General features: G+C 43.2%; 1 protein-coding gene and 1 pseudogene across 1 annotated transcript; both read left to right on the forward strand.

Moving 5' to 3' along the window:
• Positions 1 to 2870: 2870 nt before the first annotated feature.
• On the forward strand, positions 2871 to 5527 carry LOC126696278 (uncharacterized; annotated as a pseudogene).
• A 3494-nt stretch (positions 5528 to 9021) lies between these two features.
• On the forward strand, positions 9022 to 10371 carry LOC126696279 (uncharacterized). The gene is made up of 2 exons (XM_050393044.1): positions 9022 to 9318; positions 9613 to 10371. The coding sequence occupies exons 1-2, from the start codon at positions 9022 to 9024 to the stop codon at positions 10369 to 10371; spliced, it is 1056 nt and encodes a 351-aa protein (XP_050249001.1).
• Positions 10372 to 16215: the final 5844 nt, after the last annotated feature.

The raw sequence follows: 16215 nt of genomic DNA on the forward strand, positions 1-16215 counted from the left end.
GGTAATTTAAATATTAAGTTATGAAATTGTTGAAGTATACCAATCAGATTTATCACTACATCAGTTTGTAGACTTTATATAATAAAACTTAAGAGTACTTTTAGCATATTTCTTTACAAGATGTTACAAACGGTTGGTGAGTGTTTTTACACTTTACAAGAATTAGAAGACAATTGAAGAGGAGGTCCTCAAGAATTAGAAGACAAATTAAAAACAAATTTTGATGGGCAGTGTTTGAAAATTTGCAGGAAGAAAGTATCAGAGTAGTAGTTTTATTGGAGACTTTGGCAACTAGAAGAGCTGTACTTATGAACTTGGCTTTCGTCGGTCTAGCTTTGAGGGTGATTCGGCAATCTCTATAAATGCTTTATGTCATAATAACTTGCTGCATTCATCCTTTGGGCATATTATCAAAGACGCTTTATCTTATATTAGCTCTCTACAGAGCTTCTCTTTCTCTCACATTATTCGACAAGGCAATACTTAAGGGAAATTATATTTTTATTTTATTTATTACGCTTATCACCAACGTTAAAGATGAAATAGTCATTTTTACTAAGATTTGGGAGTCTTTTTTGGGGGGGAAAAAAATTTCTTACAGCTTAAGGGAAAATAATATAATTTACTCTAATATATTACATTGGTGAATAGAGAGAAAAGAGTTTTTTTTTTTTTAATTTCCCTCTCTCATTTATTTGATTTTTTTTTCTTTGTTTTTCAATTGTAAAACCAGAGACCTGGCTTCTTCTTCTTTTTGTATGTTCTCTGTGGTTTTCAGATTTGGACCATTCAAATAACCGGTAAAGAAAGAGGTTTAAGGTTTTTAAAGCATTCACAACAGTGGAGTTAAAAATTTAACTATTTGGCATCACAAAAAGTTACTTTATCTATTTTACCTACACACATGCTGTAACAGTAGATTTATTTTAGCTTTCAACACAATAAAATAATATAAACATCACAATAAAATAAGATATCTACTACAATAAAATAATATATCTACTACACACAACCATCAAAGCCACACACACAACCGAGCAGGGAATAAATTTTTTTTTTTTTTTTTTAGCTCTAAGCTACAGTGCACATTCATAGATAGATGTGCACTGTAGCAATAAATCTAAAAAAAATAGGTTTAGCTTCAATGTTGTATGGGTTTTTTTGTGTTTTGGTGGAGCTAAAATAGCTTTATAGCTTTTTAGCTCCACAACTACAAGTGCTCTTAAGGTTGGACCAAGGTTCAATCGAGGTCAAATCATGATGATATCATAAATACTTTAGTAATTAATTAAAATAAAAATAATTGTATTAAATTTGTAAATACTAGTAAGATTGACTAACACTTTCTAAAAAAAATTGAGAAACAGTCTTTCAAATAAAATTTCATGATATTATAAGGTTATTAGAAAATAATACAACATAAATAAGCATGAAAATTGTGGGGGGACAATTTTTGGAGCCCAAACCCCAATCGTATGAAGTCTCGATCCAAAAAGCCCAACACAATGAATTTAGTAGAGTATGGGGTTTAAGAACTAAGATTAGATAAGTTAGACAGAGGTTTGCATGGGATAAAGGCACACATAGACAAGAACAAAAACCATTATGTTGAAAAGTCTCACAATCCGAGGAGATTCAAAGTATAATTTGTGTATACAAACCAGCACATTAGGGTTCCCTTGCATGCCACCGTATTCTCTCCTATTTTTTCTATATCCCTTTCTTATGGGAATTTCTATACGTTATATAGACCCTTCCTTACCATCTAGGCTTTACACTTGTTGATCATCCAAGCCTCCACTTGAGCACCCATCCCATCAGACACCTCTTTCAATCCTTTGTGAGTTACTATGGCCAAGGCAACACTGTTCAGGGGTCTTCTCCACATTAATGCGGCCAGGAAGGTAGTTGTAAAGCATTCAATGTGGTGGTGGCAACTTTTGCTGAGATATTTTGTGTTTCCATCCTTTTCACGTATTTAGGAGATGGGCTTCAGTGGCTTAGACGTACCTCGGCTCCAAATTTTCAGTGTCCAAGAAGGAATTCCTCCTCGGACCTTTTTCTCTACCTCTCGTGATAAGGCTTAAAACGTGGATCGCTGAGCCACGCTGCCTCCTCGAACGGGCCCAAGGCCCTACTCATTATTTTGGGCCGTAGTCCTTACAATAACCCCTCAAAACTCCGGTTTTTTATATCCATCCGAGGAGAAAAGCGAGGTTTTGACTTTTGAAAAGGCAGAACCAATTAATTTCTGGTTCGCGCGTGTGGGGAACAATTGATTTTGACACGTTGTAAGTTACAAGGCGTTACTTATTAATCCAGGCGGCTTTATGTCTCCCATATCCAACGGCGAAGCGCAGATCCAACGGTTGACATTTCTCCTAGATCTTTGAGCGGGAGTGGCCTTCTCTTTTTCCCCTTGCTATATAAAACCCCAAGGAGACTCTTTTTTGCTTTTCTCTTCTACTATCATATAAGAAGTCCAGAGAACTCCAACGTGTTAGGAGTCTATATCATTGGGTGTGATGGGCTTGTATTGGTTGTAACAGATAGTTAGTTACTATGGGTTAATAGTTAGTTACTATGGGTTAATGATTGTTACATTGGTTAATAAAGGGATGAGTGGTTAAGGAGGTAGTTAGTGGACCATGGGTAAGTTAGAAGGGTCCACGGGTATAAGGGGCATAAACTTGTAACAGATAGGCATTGATGAATAATACTCATTCAGTTACTTTCTCTATCTCTCTCTCTTTCTCTCTTCTCTTCCATGGAGGTCAGGTCCCCTTGAAGTGACCCACATCATTTTCTGCTTAATTCATTAGAAAAACCCTAACATTTGGTATCAGAGCCTTTGATCCTTTCATACCACCATGACAGAAACACGTTCCACTTCACAAAATCCCAATTCACAAAATTCAGAGAAGCAAAATTCAGAGAAATTGGCGGCTTTAGCAAGGATCTCTGAAAATCATGAACATGCATTACAAGAAATCCAGAAGCAATTGCAAACCATCGCTGGGTTCATGCAAAAAGTTGCGGAAGCAGAGGAAAAACGCCAACAGATCCCAAATTCAGGTTCCTGAGCTCTTCTTATCAACAATAATGGGGGAAATTCAGAGTCTTCAACCCTCAATTCTATCAAGAACCTAAGATTGGATTTTCCAAGATTCCATGGAGAAGACCCCACTTGCTGGGTTTACAAGGCCAACCAATTTTTCTCATATCACAACACCCCAGGGCACCAGAAGGTGATGATGGCTTCGTATCATCTAGAGGAGGAAGCTCTTATTTGGTTCCAGGATGCAGAGCAATCGGGTGGGTTTAGTAGCTGGGAGGTCTTCATTAAAGCCTTGCAGACACGTTTTGGTGTCACTGCGTATGATGATCCTATGGAGGCTCTTACTAGACTCAAACAGACTTCCACGGTGATAGCTTACAAAGGTAACTTCGAAATTTTGTCAAATAGAATTTTGGGTTTATCTGAGACACACAAATTAAGTTGTTTTCTAAGTGGGTTAAAGGATGAAATTCGACTACCTGTTAGGATGTTGGTTCCTAAAACTCTTAATGAGGCTTTTGGGTTGGCAAAAATTCAGGAGGAATACTTAAGCCATAGTAGGAAGGGAATTAGGAATACAATTGAGAATGGTAAAGTTTCAGTTTTTGGGTCACCGAAGTTAGAACCAAGAATAGAATCAAGAACCAAATTTCCTTTACAAAGGTTGACTGGAGCCCAAATGGAGGAAAAAAGAAAACAGGGGTTATGTTACAACTGTGATGAAAAATGGCAAGTTGGGCATAAGTGTAAAGGGGCTAAATTGTTTTTGTTGGAGGGGGTAAATGAGATAGAACCTAAAACTTCTGGGATACCACTGGTGGAGATTACTGAGGAGGAAGTTCTAATGGACAATACAAATGTTAGTTCAAGGAATGAAGTTAATTCTGCTGAGATCACCTTGTATGCCTTGGTGGGGAATCCTACTGCCAATACCATGAGGATTAAAGGGAGAATCCAGAATCATGAGGTGGTGTCTCTCATTGACTCTGGGAGCACCCATAATTTTTTGGATGCTGCTGTGTTACCTGTGCTGCAATTGCACTTGGATACCTCTCAGATATTAGAGGTTAAAGTAGCTGATGGCACAGTTATTAAGACTTTGGGAAGTTGTCATGGGGTCAATATCACTTTGCAAGGACATAGGTTTGTGTTGGATTTTAATGTCTTACATTTGGGGGGTTGTGAGGTAATTTTAGGTACCCAATGGCTGAGTACTTTGGGGGTAATCAGTTGGAACTTTCAGTTGTTGACTATGGAGTTTCTGCATTCGGGAAAAAGGGTGTTTCTCAAGGGATTGCAGCCTGCTTCCTCGATCATTTCTGATGCTAGCAAGCTTTTCAGTGGGTCAACAAGGAAGGGTTTAGTGCTGCAAATTACGATTGCAGCCCCTGTGTCCTTTGACCAACCCCATTTTCCACCTGTGCTGGCAGATTTGCTGAATGAATTTTCCAAGGTTTTTGCTGTTCCCACTGGCTTACCACCTATCAGAGGTCATGAACATAGCATCAACCTCAAGGAAGGAACCTTGCCTGTGTGTGAAAGGCCATACAGGTATCCTCATTTTCAAAAATCTGAAATTGAAAAGATAGTAAATGAGTTGCTAGAAGTAGGGTCAATACAGCCTAGCCAAAGCCCATTTTCTTCACCTGTTTTGCTTGTGAGGAAAGCTGATGGAAGCTGGCGTATGTGTATAGACTATAGGGCTCTAAATAAGGCTACTATTAAAGACAAATTTCCAATTCCCATTGTAGATGAGCTATTAGATGAATTGGCAGGTGCTTCAGTGTTTTCTAAGCTAGATCTCCGGTCAGGTTATCACCAGATTAGGATGAAGAGTGAGGATGTTCCTAAAACTGCCTTTAGAACTCATGAAGGGCATTATGAGTTTTTGGTTATGCCATTTGGATTGACTAATGCACCATCTTTCAGGCCTTAATGAACTCTATCTTTAGACCCTATTTGAGGAAATTTGTCCTAGTGTTTTTTGATGATATTTTAGTCTACAGTCAGTCCATGGAAGCTCATGTGTCTCATCTTGGAATTGTTTTGGAGGTGTTGATGTCTAACCAGCTATATGCCAAGCAGTCCAAGTGTGTATTTGGCTGTACTGAAGTTGAATATTTGGGTCATGTCATCTCTGGGGAGGGTGTTAGGGCAGATTCCAAGAAGATTTCAGCTATGGTTCAGTGGCCTATACCTGATTCTGTCAAGGCTTTGAGAGGGTTTTTAGGGCTGACTGGATACTATAGGAAATTCATTAAGGGGTATGGGGCCATTGCCAAACCTTTGACTGATCTCCTAAAAAAAGATTCCTTCCATTGGAATGATAAGGCCTTGGAAGCTTTTACAAAGCTAAAAGAGGCTGTGACTCAGCCCCCTATGCTGGCTCTCCCAGATTTTTCTAGGCCATTCATCATTGAGTGTGACGCTTCAGGGAAGGGTTTGGGAGCTGTGTTAATGCAGGATTAGAGACCAATAGCTTTCCACAGTCAAGCCTTGAAAGATAAATACCTTCATTTATCTACTTATGAAACTGAGTTAATGGCTCTAGCTTCTGCAATTAAAAAATGGAGGTCTTACTTGTTGGGTAGGCCTTTTGTGGTGAAGACTGATCATCAAAGCCTTAAGTTCTTGTTGGAACAGAGAATTGCTACACGATCTCAACAGAAGTGGCTTGCCAAACTATTGGGATATGCCTTTGTGGTGGAATATAAAAAAGGGTGTGATAATAGGGTGGCAGATGCCTTATCACGAACTTTTGGATCTGCTCCTAATCTGTCTACTTCTCTTTCTGCTTCTATTTCTGATTCCAAAGCAAGTTGCCTAATGCTTTTGACAGTCCCTGATCCTACTTGGTTGAAGGTGTTGCAAGATAGTTATTCTTTGGATGAATCTGTCCAACAGCTTATTGCTGCTGTCCAAGCAGGGACTCCACCTAAGGGTTTCACTTTTCAAAATGGATTGTTATTTTACAAAGGAAGGTTTTACATTGGTCCATCTTGCCCCCTTAAGGTTCAATTTCTGTATCATGTCCATAGCAGTCCCTTAGCAGGTCATTCGAGGTTCTTAAAGTCTTTTCAAAGGGCAAAGAGTGATTTTTATTGGAAAGGGATGAAGACTGACCTTAAGAAATTTATTAGAGAGTGTGATACTTGTCAGAGGATCAAATCTGATACCTCTTCTCCAGCTGGCCTGCTTCAACCATTGTCTATTCCTAATACCCCTTCGACTGATGTGAGCCTAGATTTTGTGGAGGGCCTTCCTAAATCTATGGGGTTTGAAGTTATCTTGGTGGTGGTGGACAGATTAACTAAGTATGTGCATTTTGTTCCTGTCTCACATCCCTATAGTGCAGCCAAAATTGCTTCTCTCTACATGCAACATGTCTTCAAACTACATGGAATGCCTTCTTCCATTGTTAGTGATAGAGATGCAACTTTTACTTCTTTGTTTTGGTCAGAGCTATTTAAACTACAAGGCACTGTTCTAGCAACGTCCACTGCTTATCACCCTCAAACAGATGGGCAGACGGAGATAGTGAACAAATGCTTGGAACAATACTTGAGGGCTTTTACCAGTGATAGACCTCATCAGTGGGCTTCTTGGTTACCCTTGGCAGAATTCTGGTTTAACTCATCCTTCCACACCAGTTTGAAGCTAACTCCTTTTGAGGCTTTGTATGGTTTTCCTCCCCCTAAGCTTCACAGTTATGTTCCTGGCACGACTAGAGTGGCTGCTCTAGATTCCTTGCTAAGTCAAAGGCAGGATGTTCTGCACATCTTAAGAGATCATTTGGCTGTTGCTCAAGGCAGGATGAAGACACAAGCAGATAAACATAGGCAAGAGAGGTCCTTTGCAGTAGGGGATTGGGTTTTTCTCAGGTTGCAACCCTACAGGCAACAGTCATTGGCTTACAAAGGAAAGTGGAAGTTGTCTCCAAGATACTTTGGACCATTTAAGGTGCTGAAGAGAATTGGGACTGTGTCTTACAAGTTGGAACTGCCCCCAGAATCAAAGCTCCACCCTATGTTCCATATGTCGTGTTTGAAGTTGAAATTGGGCCAACATGTCACACCCTTACCTACCTTGCCTCCAGCAGATGATTCAGGGCAAGTGTATACGGAACCTGTTGCAATTCTGCAGACCAGGAGTAAGTCCTTGAGATCCAGAGTCATAACTGAAGTGTTGGTGCAGTGGTTAGGTGCCTCACCTGAAGATGCAACTTGGGAGTCTCTACATCAGTTGCAACTTTCTTTCCCTCACCTTGTGGGCAAGGTGCTGTAAAAGGGGGAGGTAATGTTAGGAGTCTATATCATTGGGTGTGATGGGCTTGTATTGGTTGTAACAGATAGTTAGTTACTATGGGTTAATAGTTAGTTACTATGGGTTAATGATTGTTACATTGGTTAATAAAGGGATGAGTGGTTAAGGAGGTAGTTAGTGGACCATGGGTTAGTTAGAAGGGTCCACGGGTATAAGGGGCATAAACTTGTAACAGATAGGCATTGATGAATAATACTCATTCAGTTACTTTCTCTATCTCTCTCTCTTTCTCTCTTCTCTTCCGTGGAGGTCAGGTCCCCTTGAAGTGACCCACATCATTTTCTGCTTAATTCATTAGAAAAACCCTAACATAACGCCCAAATATTCATGAACATTCCAGACCTTTGAATTTCCATAGTTATTTCTGTGAGACTTCTTTCCATGAAGAGATTTCTAAGTGCTTCAAAGGTTGTTATAAGGACTCCCGTAAGTTCTCCTTCCCCCTCGTAATCTCGATTTTCATCTCGGCCCTCCTTCTCGGCCTATCAGATTGTCTAGATGGGTAAATTCAAGTGTCTAGTAGATACTCCGGCCGCCATGGAGGCCTTTAGAGCAAGGTATTGCATCCTGCAGGGCGTGGTTTTGGAGTATTGTCCTCCGGAACGAGTGCTGACCGAAAGGGAAGTGGGTCAGGTTGTCATTCCCATGATCGCTTTTATAGAGGGAGGAATGACGCTTCCCATGCGTAGGATTACTCGGGATTACCTGTGTAACCATAGGTTGACACCACATCAATGCGCTCCCAACCTATTTAGGGTTTTGGGTAGCATAGATGTTTTGAACGAGCAGATGGGCTTAGGCCTTACATGGCACGATGTAGTCCACATGTACGAGTGCCACCATCTTGACAAAGCAGGGTATTACCTTAAATCTCAGTCCGAGGTCGTTAGGCTAATTTCCTGTCTTCCTAAGTCCAATAAGAGTATGAAGAATGACTTCCTAATTGTCTCAGGGGAGTGGAATGACGGTCTTCATTGTCCAACTCGGGCAGGAGAACCAAGTGCGATACCTTTAGGATCAATCCCTTGGGAAAGGAGTTCAACCCTTTAGTCTATCTTCATTTGAAGATTCAAACACCTCATTTTTTTTTAACTACAAATTTCCTTCTTGGCTGTTTTGCAAATAGGCGCCACGTCGCTCCTCGGTTGAGTCTTATGAACGTTCAAGCCTTGAACTACCTCCTTAGGTCAGAGATCTTCGTTTATACGGACGGGCAACTACGTGCTGCTCATTTGATCCTAGGCTACGAGCCTTTATCCTGCGCTTTCACGAACGTCGGCCATTCTATAAGAACTAGTAGTCCAAGGTTGGCCAAGATTGACGTGTCGAAGCCAGGATTTTTGGCTCGAAGTGATCTCCCGCATGTAGTTTTGCCCGTCCTTCAGAACTTTCAACCAGCTGCACTGCCTCCCCCACAAGAGAATCCTGAGGCCGCCACGTTTGTTGAGGAGGAGACTGAGTCCTCTCGTCTCTCTTTAGAATAAGAGATAGACGAATTTTACTTTGAGGAAGATATCCCAAAAGCTCCTTTAATCGAGCTTTCAGACCCTAAGGGAGAACTGGATAGGAACTCCGTGGTCGGCGTTCCTCCTATCGTGATTGCTTGTTCGGACGGCTCTTTTGACGAGGAAGTTGACAACATGGGTTCCAAGAGAAAGAGTTTGCACAAACTAATGGCTGCACGAGGTAAGGGGCAAACCTCGAAGGCGCCCACTAAGAGCCAAACCCACTCTGACCATCCTCCAGCTCCTCTACAGATTCTAGCCAATCTCGACTTGAAGGCTAATCCCAACCTGAAGAAAAAGAGGCCGGTTGAGTCCCTCGAGGAAAGTGAGGTGGGTCCTCGCCAGGGCGGCAAACAGCAAAAAATGACTCGGGAGCAACGGGACAAAAGGGCTCCGTTAATGGAAAGCCAAGAAGAGATAGAGCGGGCTGAAGTGCGTATGCCTCCGCGCACCTAGAGCCCTCGGTTTGAAGTGGACGGAGCAGCCATTCCCTACAATGCTTCAATCCGAGAGTACAATCGGGGCCGAGCGGGCTACATTGCTGAGGCTCTGGAGCAACCCATTCTCCTTCCCAGGGATATGGAGGCTTACAAGCGATTTTCATAGCCTGAACTCTTCCTATCCTTAAAGAGAGATTTTGCGATGGTAAGGCAAATCACCCTCTTATCGGTAGGATTTTTAAATCATCTCATTTTATAACCTGTTATCTTGTCATTTCTTATGCAGATCATTCAACAAGTATTTGTGGCTGAGCAGTGGTGCCGCGACAATCGCAAGTTAGCTTATGTCGAGGCCCTCTCTCGTGCTGAGGTGGAGAAAGCCCTAGGAGCCCTCAAGCAGGAGCACCACGAGTTATCTGAGAATCTCAAGGCAGCTAAGTCAGGCTTCAAGAGTGCTGAGGTTGGCTTGAAGACTGCTGAAAGGCAAGCTGAAGATCAACGCCAAAAGCTGTACGTGATTGAGACCAACCTTGCTACTGAAAAGCAAGCTGTGCTGGATCTCAAGGCAGCATTGCAGAAAGCCAAGGAAGAGGCCCGACTTGCCAAGGAAGAGGCTCAACTAGTCAGGGAAGCAGCTGAGGCTGAAAAGAAGGCTTCTTATCAGCTTAGGGCAGAGGAGACTGAAGCTAGGCTTTCCGAGGAGCTACTTGAGGTATACAGGGATCCCTGCAGCATTAAGAGCTTCTTCCCTCCAGAGATCCAGGAGATCCCTGCCGATGCCATTGGAGCTTCCGAGCAAGCTATGGTTGTTCCTGATGCCATCCCCCTAGTTGAAATCACTAAGGGTTCTGGTCAGGTAGCCTTCCAAGGCGAGGATGTGGAAGAAGAGAAAGGCAAAGGCAAGGGTAAGGGAAAGAAAACCTCCTCAAAGGCTAAGGATCTCACTAAGGAAGCAGTCACCAAGGATCACGGGGCAGATCTCCAAGTTAAGGATGTTCCACCTCCTCAGTCAGAGCAAAAAGAGGATCCTCCTGCTGAGGCTTAGCTCCTAGGGTTTCTATTATTATTACTGTATATTTTTTTTTATTTCGAACGGAAGTTGTACTGCATTTTGTTCTTTTGCAAAGACTTCCTATTGTATTATTTTTGGCTTATTAATATAGAATGCTCTTTCTTTCATTTTTTCCTTATCTTTATGATTGATGTTGATGGAATTCCATTATGTTGTTCCGAGTTAATGCTAGTGTTTCTTTAGTTGATTTTTGCAACAACCCTACCGATATAAATAAATGAGAAAGGGCAAGACCGTGCAATGAACTTAGAACAATAGATGCTATTATACAAGATTGTGAACATACCTTAGAATTGCACAGAAGTCCTGAGTTATTAATTTCTCCTAAGTCTTTAGTCTGAGGAGCCATGCAGGACTTAGGTTCTGTTTAAAACTTGGATAGACGCCATAAGTTGTTAATTTCCCTTAAGTCTGTGGTCCGAGGAGCCATGCAGGACTTAGGTTCTGTTTAAAACTTGGATAGACGCCATAAGTTGTTAATTTCCCCTAAGTCTGTGGTCTGAGGAGACATGCAGGACTTACGTTCTGTTTAAAACTTGGATAGACGCCATAAATTGTTAATTTCCCCTAAGTCTGTGGTCCAAGGAGCCATGCAAGACTTAGGTTCTGTTTAAAACTTGGATAGATGCCATAAGTTGTTAATTTCCCCTAAGTCTGTGATCCAAGGAGCCATGCAGGACTTAGGTTTTGTTTAAAACTTGGATAGATGGAAGTGAGTAGACAAATGCGCGATAATCATAGGATACAACACAGGCATAGCTGTTTTCATTAATAATAATATCTTTTCAAATTGTTTACATTCCATGGGCGAGGTGCAGTTTTCTCGTCTAAATCTTCCAGATAATAAGCACCTATTCCTGCCACTGAGATGATGCGATATGGTCCTTCCCAGTTGAGTCCCAGCTTACCCCAGGAAGGGTTCTTGGCACTACCGAAAATTCTTCTCATCACGAGGTCGCCTGGCCCTAGTGGCCTTAGTTTTATATTAGTATCGTACCCTTACTTCAACTTTTAGTGGTAATAGGCCAATTGGATCATTGCCCTTTCTCTTTTTTCCTCGGCTAAATCTAGGCTCCTCCCTAGCAATTCATCATTATTCCTTGGGGTAAAAGTGCTGGATTTCAACGTTGGGAAGCTAGTTTCCAGGGGAAGCATAGCTTCGGCCCCATAAATCATTGAAAAAGGGGTTTCCCCCGTTGACCATCATGGCGTGGTTCGGTAGGTCCATAAGACGCGTGGTAGTTCTTCCACCCATCTTCCCTTTGCATCATCCAATCTCTTTTTCAGCCCGTTCACTATGACCTTATTCACAGCTTTGGCCTGCCTGTTTCCTTAGGGATAGGCTGGAGTGGAATATTGGTTTGTGATTCCAAAGTCGCAGCAGTATTTCCTGAAGGTTTTACTATTGAATTGAAGGCCGTTGTTAGAGATGAGGGTGCGGGGAGTTCCGAAGCGCGTAATGATGTTTTTCCAAATGAACTTCTTTGCATCCACGTCCCTGATATTGGCTAACGGCTCGGCCTCTACCCATTTGATGAAATAATCAGTGCCGACTATTAAGTATCGCTTATTCCTTGTTGCTTTCGGGAAAGGGCCAACAATATCCAGACCCCATTGAGCGAAAGGTCAGGGACTGGAGAAGGGGTTAAGGACTCGCCCCGGTTGGTGGATATTTGGGGCGAATCTCTGGCATTGATCACACTTCTTTGCATATTCTTAGGCCTCTCTCTGCATGTTCGGCCACCAGTATCCCTGGGTGAGCGCTCTGTGTGCTAGTGATCTTCCCCCCGTGTGGCTCCCACAAATTCCCTCATGCAGTTCTTCAAGCAATGATTCTGATGCCTCTGGGTGTATGCATAGTAAGTATGGCCCAGAGTAGGAGCGCTTGTATAGCTTGCGGTCCTCTGACAACCAGAATCGAGGAGCATTCCTCCGTATCTTCTTGGCCTCTAATTTCTCTTCGGGTAATATATCATCTTTGAGGAAGTTCACTATGGGATCCATCCAGCTTGAATTCCTTCTAATTTGATGGATTCGAACTGTATCCTCTGTGGTTGTACCGGTCTTGCATAAATCCTCAACAAAGATCATCCGGGGTAGATCCTGTGCAGAAAACGTGGCAAGAGTGGCCAGCAAATCTGCATGTGTGTTCCCGCTCCTAGAGACATGCGTCAAATTGAAAAATTCAAAGTTTGATTGCAAGCGTTTAACTTGATCGAGATATGCCTGCATTCTTGCATCTCTAGCCTCTAACTCGCCCCTCACCTGGCCTACTACTAGTCGGGAGTTCGAGAACGCTTCTATCGCCTTTTCGCCCATTTTTTGCACCATGACCATTCCTTGCAATAGAGCCTCATACTCGGCTTCATTGTTCGTAGCTGAGAATCCAAGTCTTAATGATTTTTCAATAGTAATCTTCTCGGGCGATATTAGAACTAGCCCTACCCCAGATCCTTTTTGGTTTGCCGCGCCATCCACATAGACCTTCCATCGCGAGGCTCCTTGTGCAGAGATTGTTCCAACCGATTTTCCATCCATATTTTCCTCCTTGGTTACTACTTCTACAGCAGGTTCAACAAATTCAGTGACTAGATCTGCGAGGACTTGGCCCTTAACAGAGGTTCTAGGCATATATTTAATATTGAAAGCCCCCAGGTGCGTATTCCACATGGCGATTCTTCCCATGTAATCGGCGCTTCGGAGCACCGATCGGAGGGGGAGTTAAGTCAGGACATTAACCGTGTGTGCCTGAAAGTAGTGGGGAAGTTTTCGCGTGGCATGCACTACTGCAAGGATTGCCTTTTCTAGTGGTAAGTAGCGCACTTCAACGTCATGTAATGATTTACTTACGTAATATACCAGTCGCTGTATCCCATTATTAACTCGTATTAATACCAAGCTTATAGCGTGAGAGGCAACTGCTATATATGCAAACAAAACCTCGTCGACCTCAGGGCTGGACATGATGGGTGGCCGGGACAAGTATTCTTTAAGTTGCTGGAAGGCTATGACACAATCCTCGGACCATTCAAATACCTTCCACTTATTCACCAAGAGGTAGAAAGGTCAGCATCGGTCTGCAAATCGGGAGATGAATCGATTCAACGCTGCGATCATACCGGTGAGTTTTTGTACTTCTTTTGGGTTCCGAGGAGTTTGTAGGCTATTGATCGCTTTAATTTGGTCCGGGCTTACCTCTATTCCTCAGTTGGTTACCATATAGCCCAGAAATTTCCCAAACCCGACCCCAAATGAACATTTAGAAGCATTGAGGCATAGCTTGTGCTACCTTAAGATTCCAAAAATGACTTCAAGGTCTTTCACGTGCTCAGACACCACTTTACTTTTTACTACCATATCGTCTATGTAGACTTCAATGGCCTTGCCTAGCTGTGGTTCAAACATTCTGGTCATCGTCCTTTGGTAGGTTGACCCTGCATTCTTTAAACTGAAATGCATCACCTTATAGTGGTAGTTTCCGACGGGTGTCATGAACGCCGTTTTCTCCAAATCTTCTAGAGCCAATGGTATCTGATGATAACCCTGGAAGGCATCCAGGAAGCTCATTCGAGGGTAGCCTATAGTCGCATCTACCAATCGGTCTATCCGAGGCAACGGGAACGGGTCCTTCGGGCACGCCTTGTTTAAGTCTATGAAGTCTACGTAGACTCGCCACTTCCCCGTCTTCTTTCTTACCACCACCGTATTTGCCAGCCATTCGGGGTAAAAAGCTTCTTTGATAGCCCTTGCCTTTTTTAGCTTCATCACTTCATCCCTAACAGCGTTGGCATGCTCTTTCGATGGGCGCCGAGGTGACTGCTTTTTTGAAATAGAAGATGGGTTAACGTTTAGGTAATGACAAATGAGACTAGGGTCAACCCCTGGGGCATCATAAGCATCCCATGCAAACACATCAGCGTTCCTCCTCAGAAACCCAACCAGTGCCTCTTTTTCTTAAAGAGGTAATTCCGAGCCGACTTGGAAAAATCTATCTGGATTATTGTCAACGACAACCCTTTCTAAACTTTCACATTTTATCTCCTCGGCTAGTTCGCTGTCTTATGCTGCTGAGGCGGTTGATTGCTATGAGCCCTTCATAGAAGCTGAGGATTCGACATTGAATCGATACGAGATGGCAGCCACCATGCATTGCCTAGCCATGACTTGATCTCCACGAATTTCTTCCACTTGGCCTCCGGACGGGTATTTTACCTTCTAGTGAAGCGTAGAAGACACGGCTTCCAGGGCATGGAGCCATGGTCTGGCTACTATGGCCATGTAGGGTGAGTAGGCATCGACCACGATAAAATCTACCTCCACCACCTCTGATCCGATCTGTATGGGTAATCTAATCTACCCTTTTGGTACAACAGTCTTTCCCTCGAAACTTATAAGAGGAGAGTCATAAGCCGTTAAGTCCTCAGGCCTTAAGTTCAGCCCTTTGTACAGATCAGGGTACATTACTTCCATTGCACTACCCGGATCTACTAGTACCCTCTTCACGTCGAAACCTCCAATCCTCAATGTAACCACTAAAGCATCGTCACGAGATTGGATAGTTCCCCCCTTATCCTCATCCGAGAACCCCAATATTACTGAGTTTCCCTTTTTAGATCTTTTGGACTCCTTCTCACTATCCTCAGCGGCGAGCCGAGCCACGAACAGTACCCCAAAAAGGAAAAGAGCCGGTTCTTCCTGGGGCGACGAGGATGACGTGTATCGTCCCCGTAGGAGGTCTTAAAAATACATCTTTCCAAGGCTCTTGTACTGCTTGGCCCAGATGACCGCTAGAGGGGTGTAAAAGGTGACGTAACTTTCCTTCTCAAACCAACTGATCCAGGTGATTCCATAGATTCCTGCAATCCTCAGTGGTATGCCCATGGTCTTGATGATAATGACAATATAGGTTCTGGTTGCGCTTCGAGAGGTCTCCGACCATTTTACTCGGCCATTTGAAGAAAGGCTCATTCTTGACCCTCTCTAGAACTTGTTGCACCGGCTCTTTGAATATGTCATTAACCGTTTGCATGTTGGTTTGTCCAGCTTGTCTCGAAAAATCCCTCCTCGGCTGGTTACTGTTATATCGTTCCGACCTATAATCATTTCCTTTGGGGGGGGGGGGATGATCTTCTCCTTTCCTCTCCCTTGTAGCTGGTCCTCTTCCACCCTTTTGTATTTGTCAATCCTGTCCATCAGTTGGCGAACGCTGGTGATAGGTTTACCAGTTAGAGATTTCCTTAAGCCGTGCTCGGTGGGGAGACCACTTTTGAACGTGCTGATAGCGACATCATCGTGGCTTTCGTCCATCTCGTTATACATCTCCCAATATCTGTCCGAATACGCCTTTAAAGTTTCCCCCTCATGCATAGACAGAGATAATAACGAACTTAGGGGTCATGGGACTCTGCTATTTGTAATAAAGCGAAAGCAAAAAGCCTAAGTAAGCTGCCTATAGGAATCTATGGAGTTCGTCTTCAAGCTGTTGAACCATCTTATCGCTACTGGTCCCAGGCTGGATGGAAAAACTCTGCACATCAGAGCCTCATTTTGGGAATGGATAGTCATTCTCTGGTTAAACTGGCTCACGTGCTCCACGGGGTTTGCTCGGCCGTTATAGAGGGCGAACGTAGGTTGATTGAAATGCCAAGGCAATTTAGCCCCCTATATCCTGTGCGCGAAGGGTGATTTGGAGACATGATCCAGTGCCTTGTTCATGGCATCATTACCCAAAAACTTACCAGATGGGCTCTTACATCTCCGTTCAGGGTGCGACTCCTTCTCGTAGGAAAAGGTTTCACTTGGGGGAGTTCTTGACCT

The sequence above is a fragment of the Quercus robur genome, chromosome 8 (assembly GCF_932294415.1).
Source record: "Quercus robur chromosome 8, dhQueRobu3.1, whole genome shotgun sequence".
Taxonomy (NCBI): Eukaryota; Viridiplantae; Streptophyta; class Magnoliopsida; order Fagales; family Fagaceae; genus Quercus; species Quercus robur.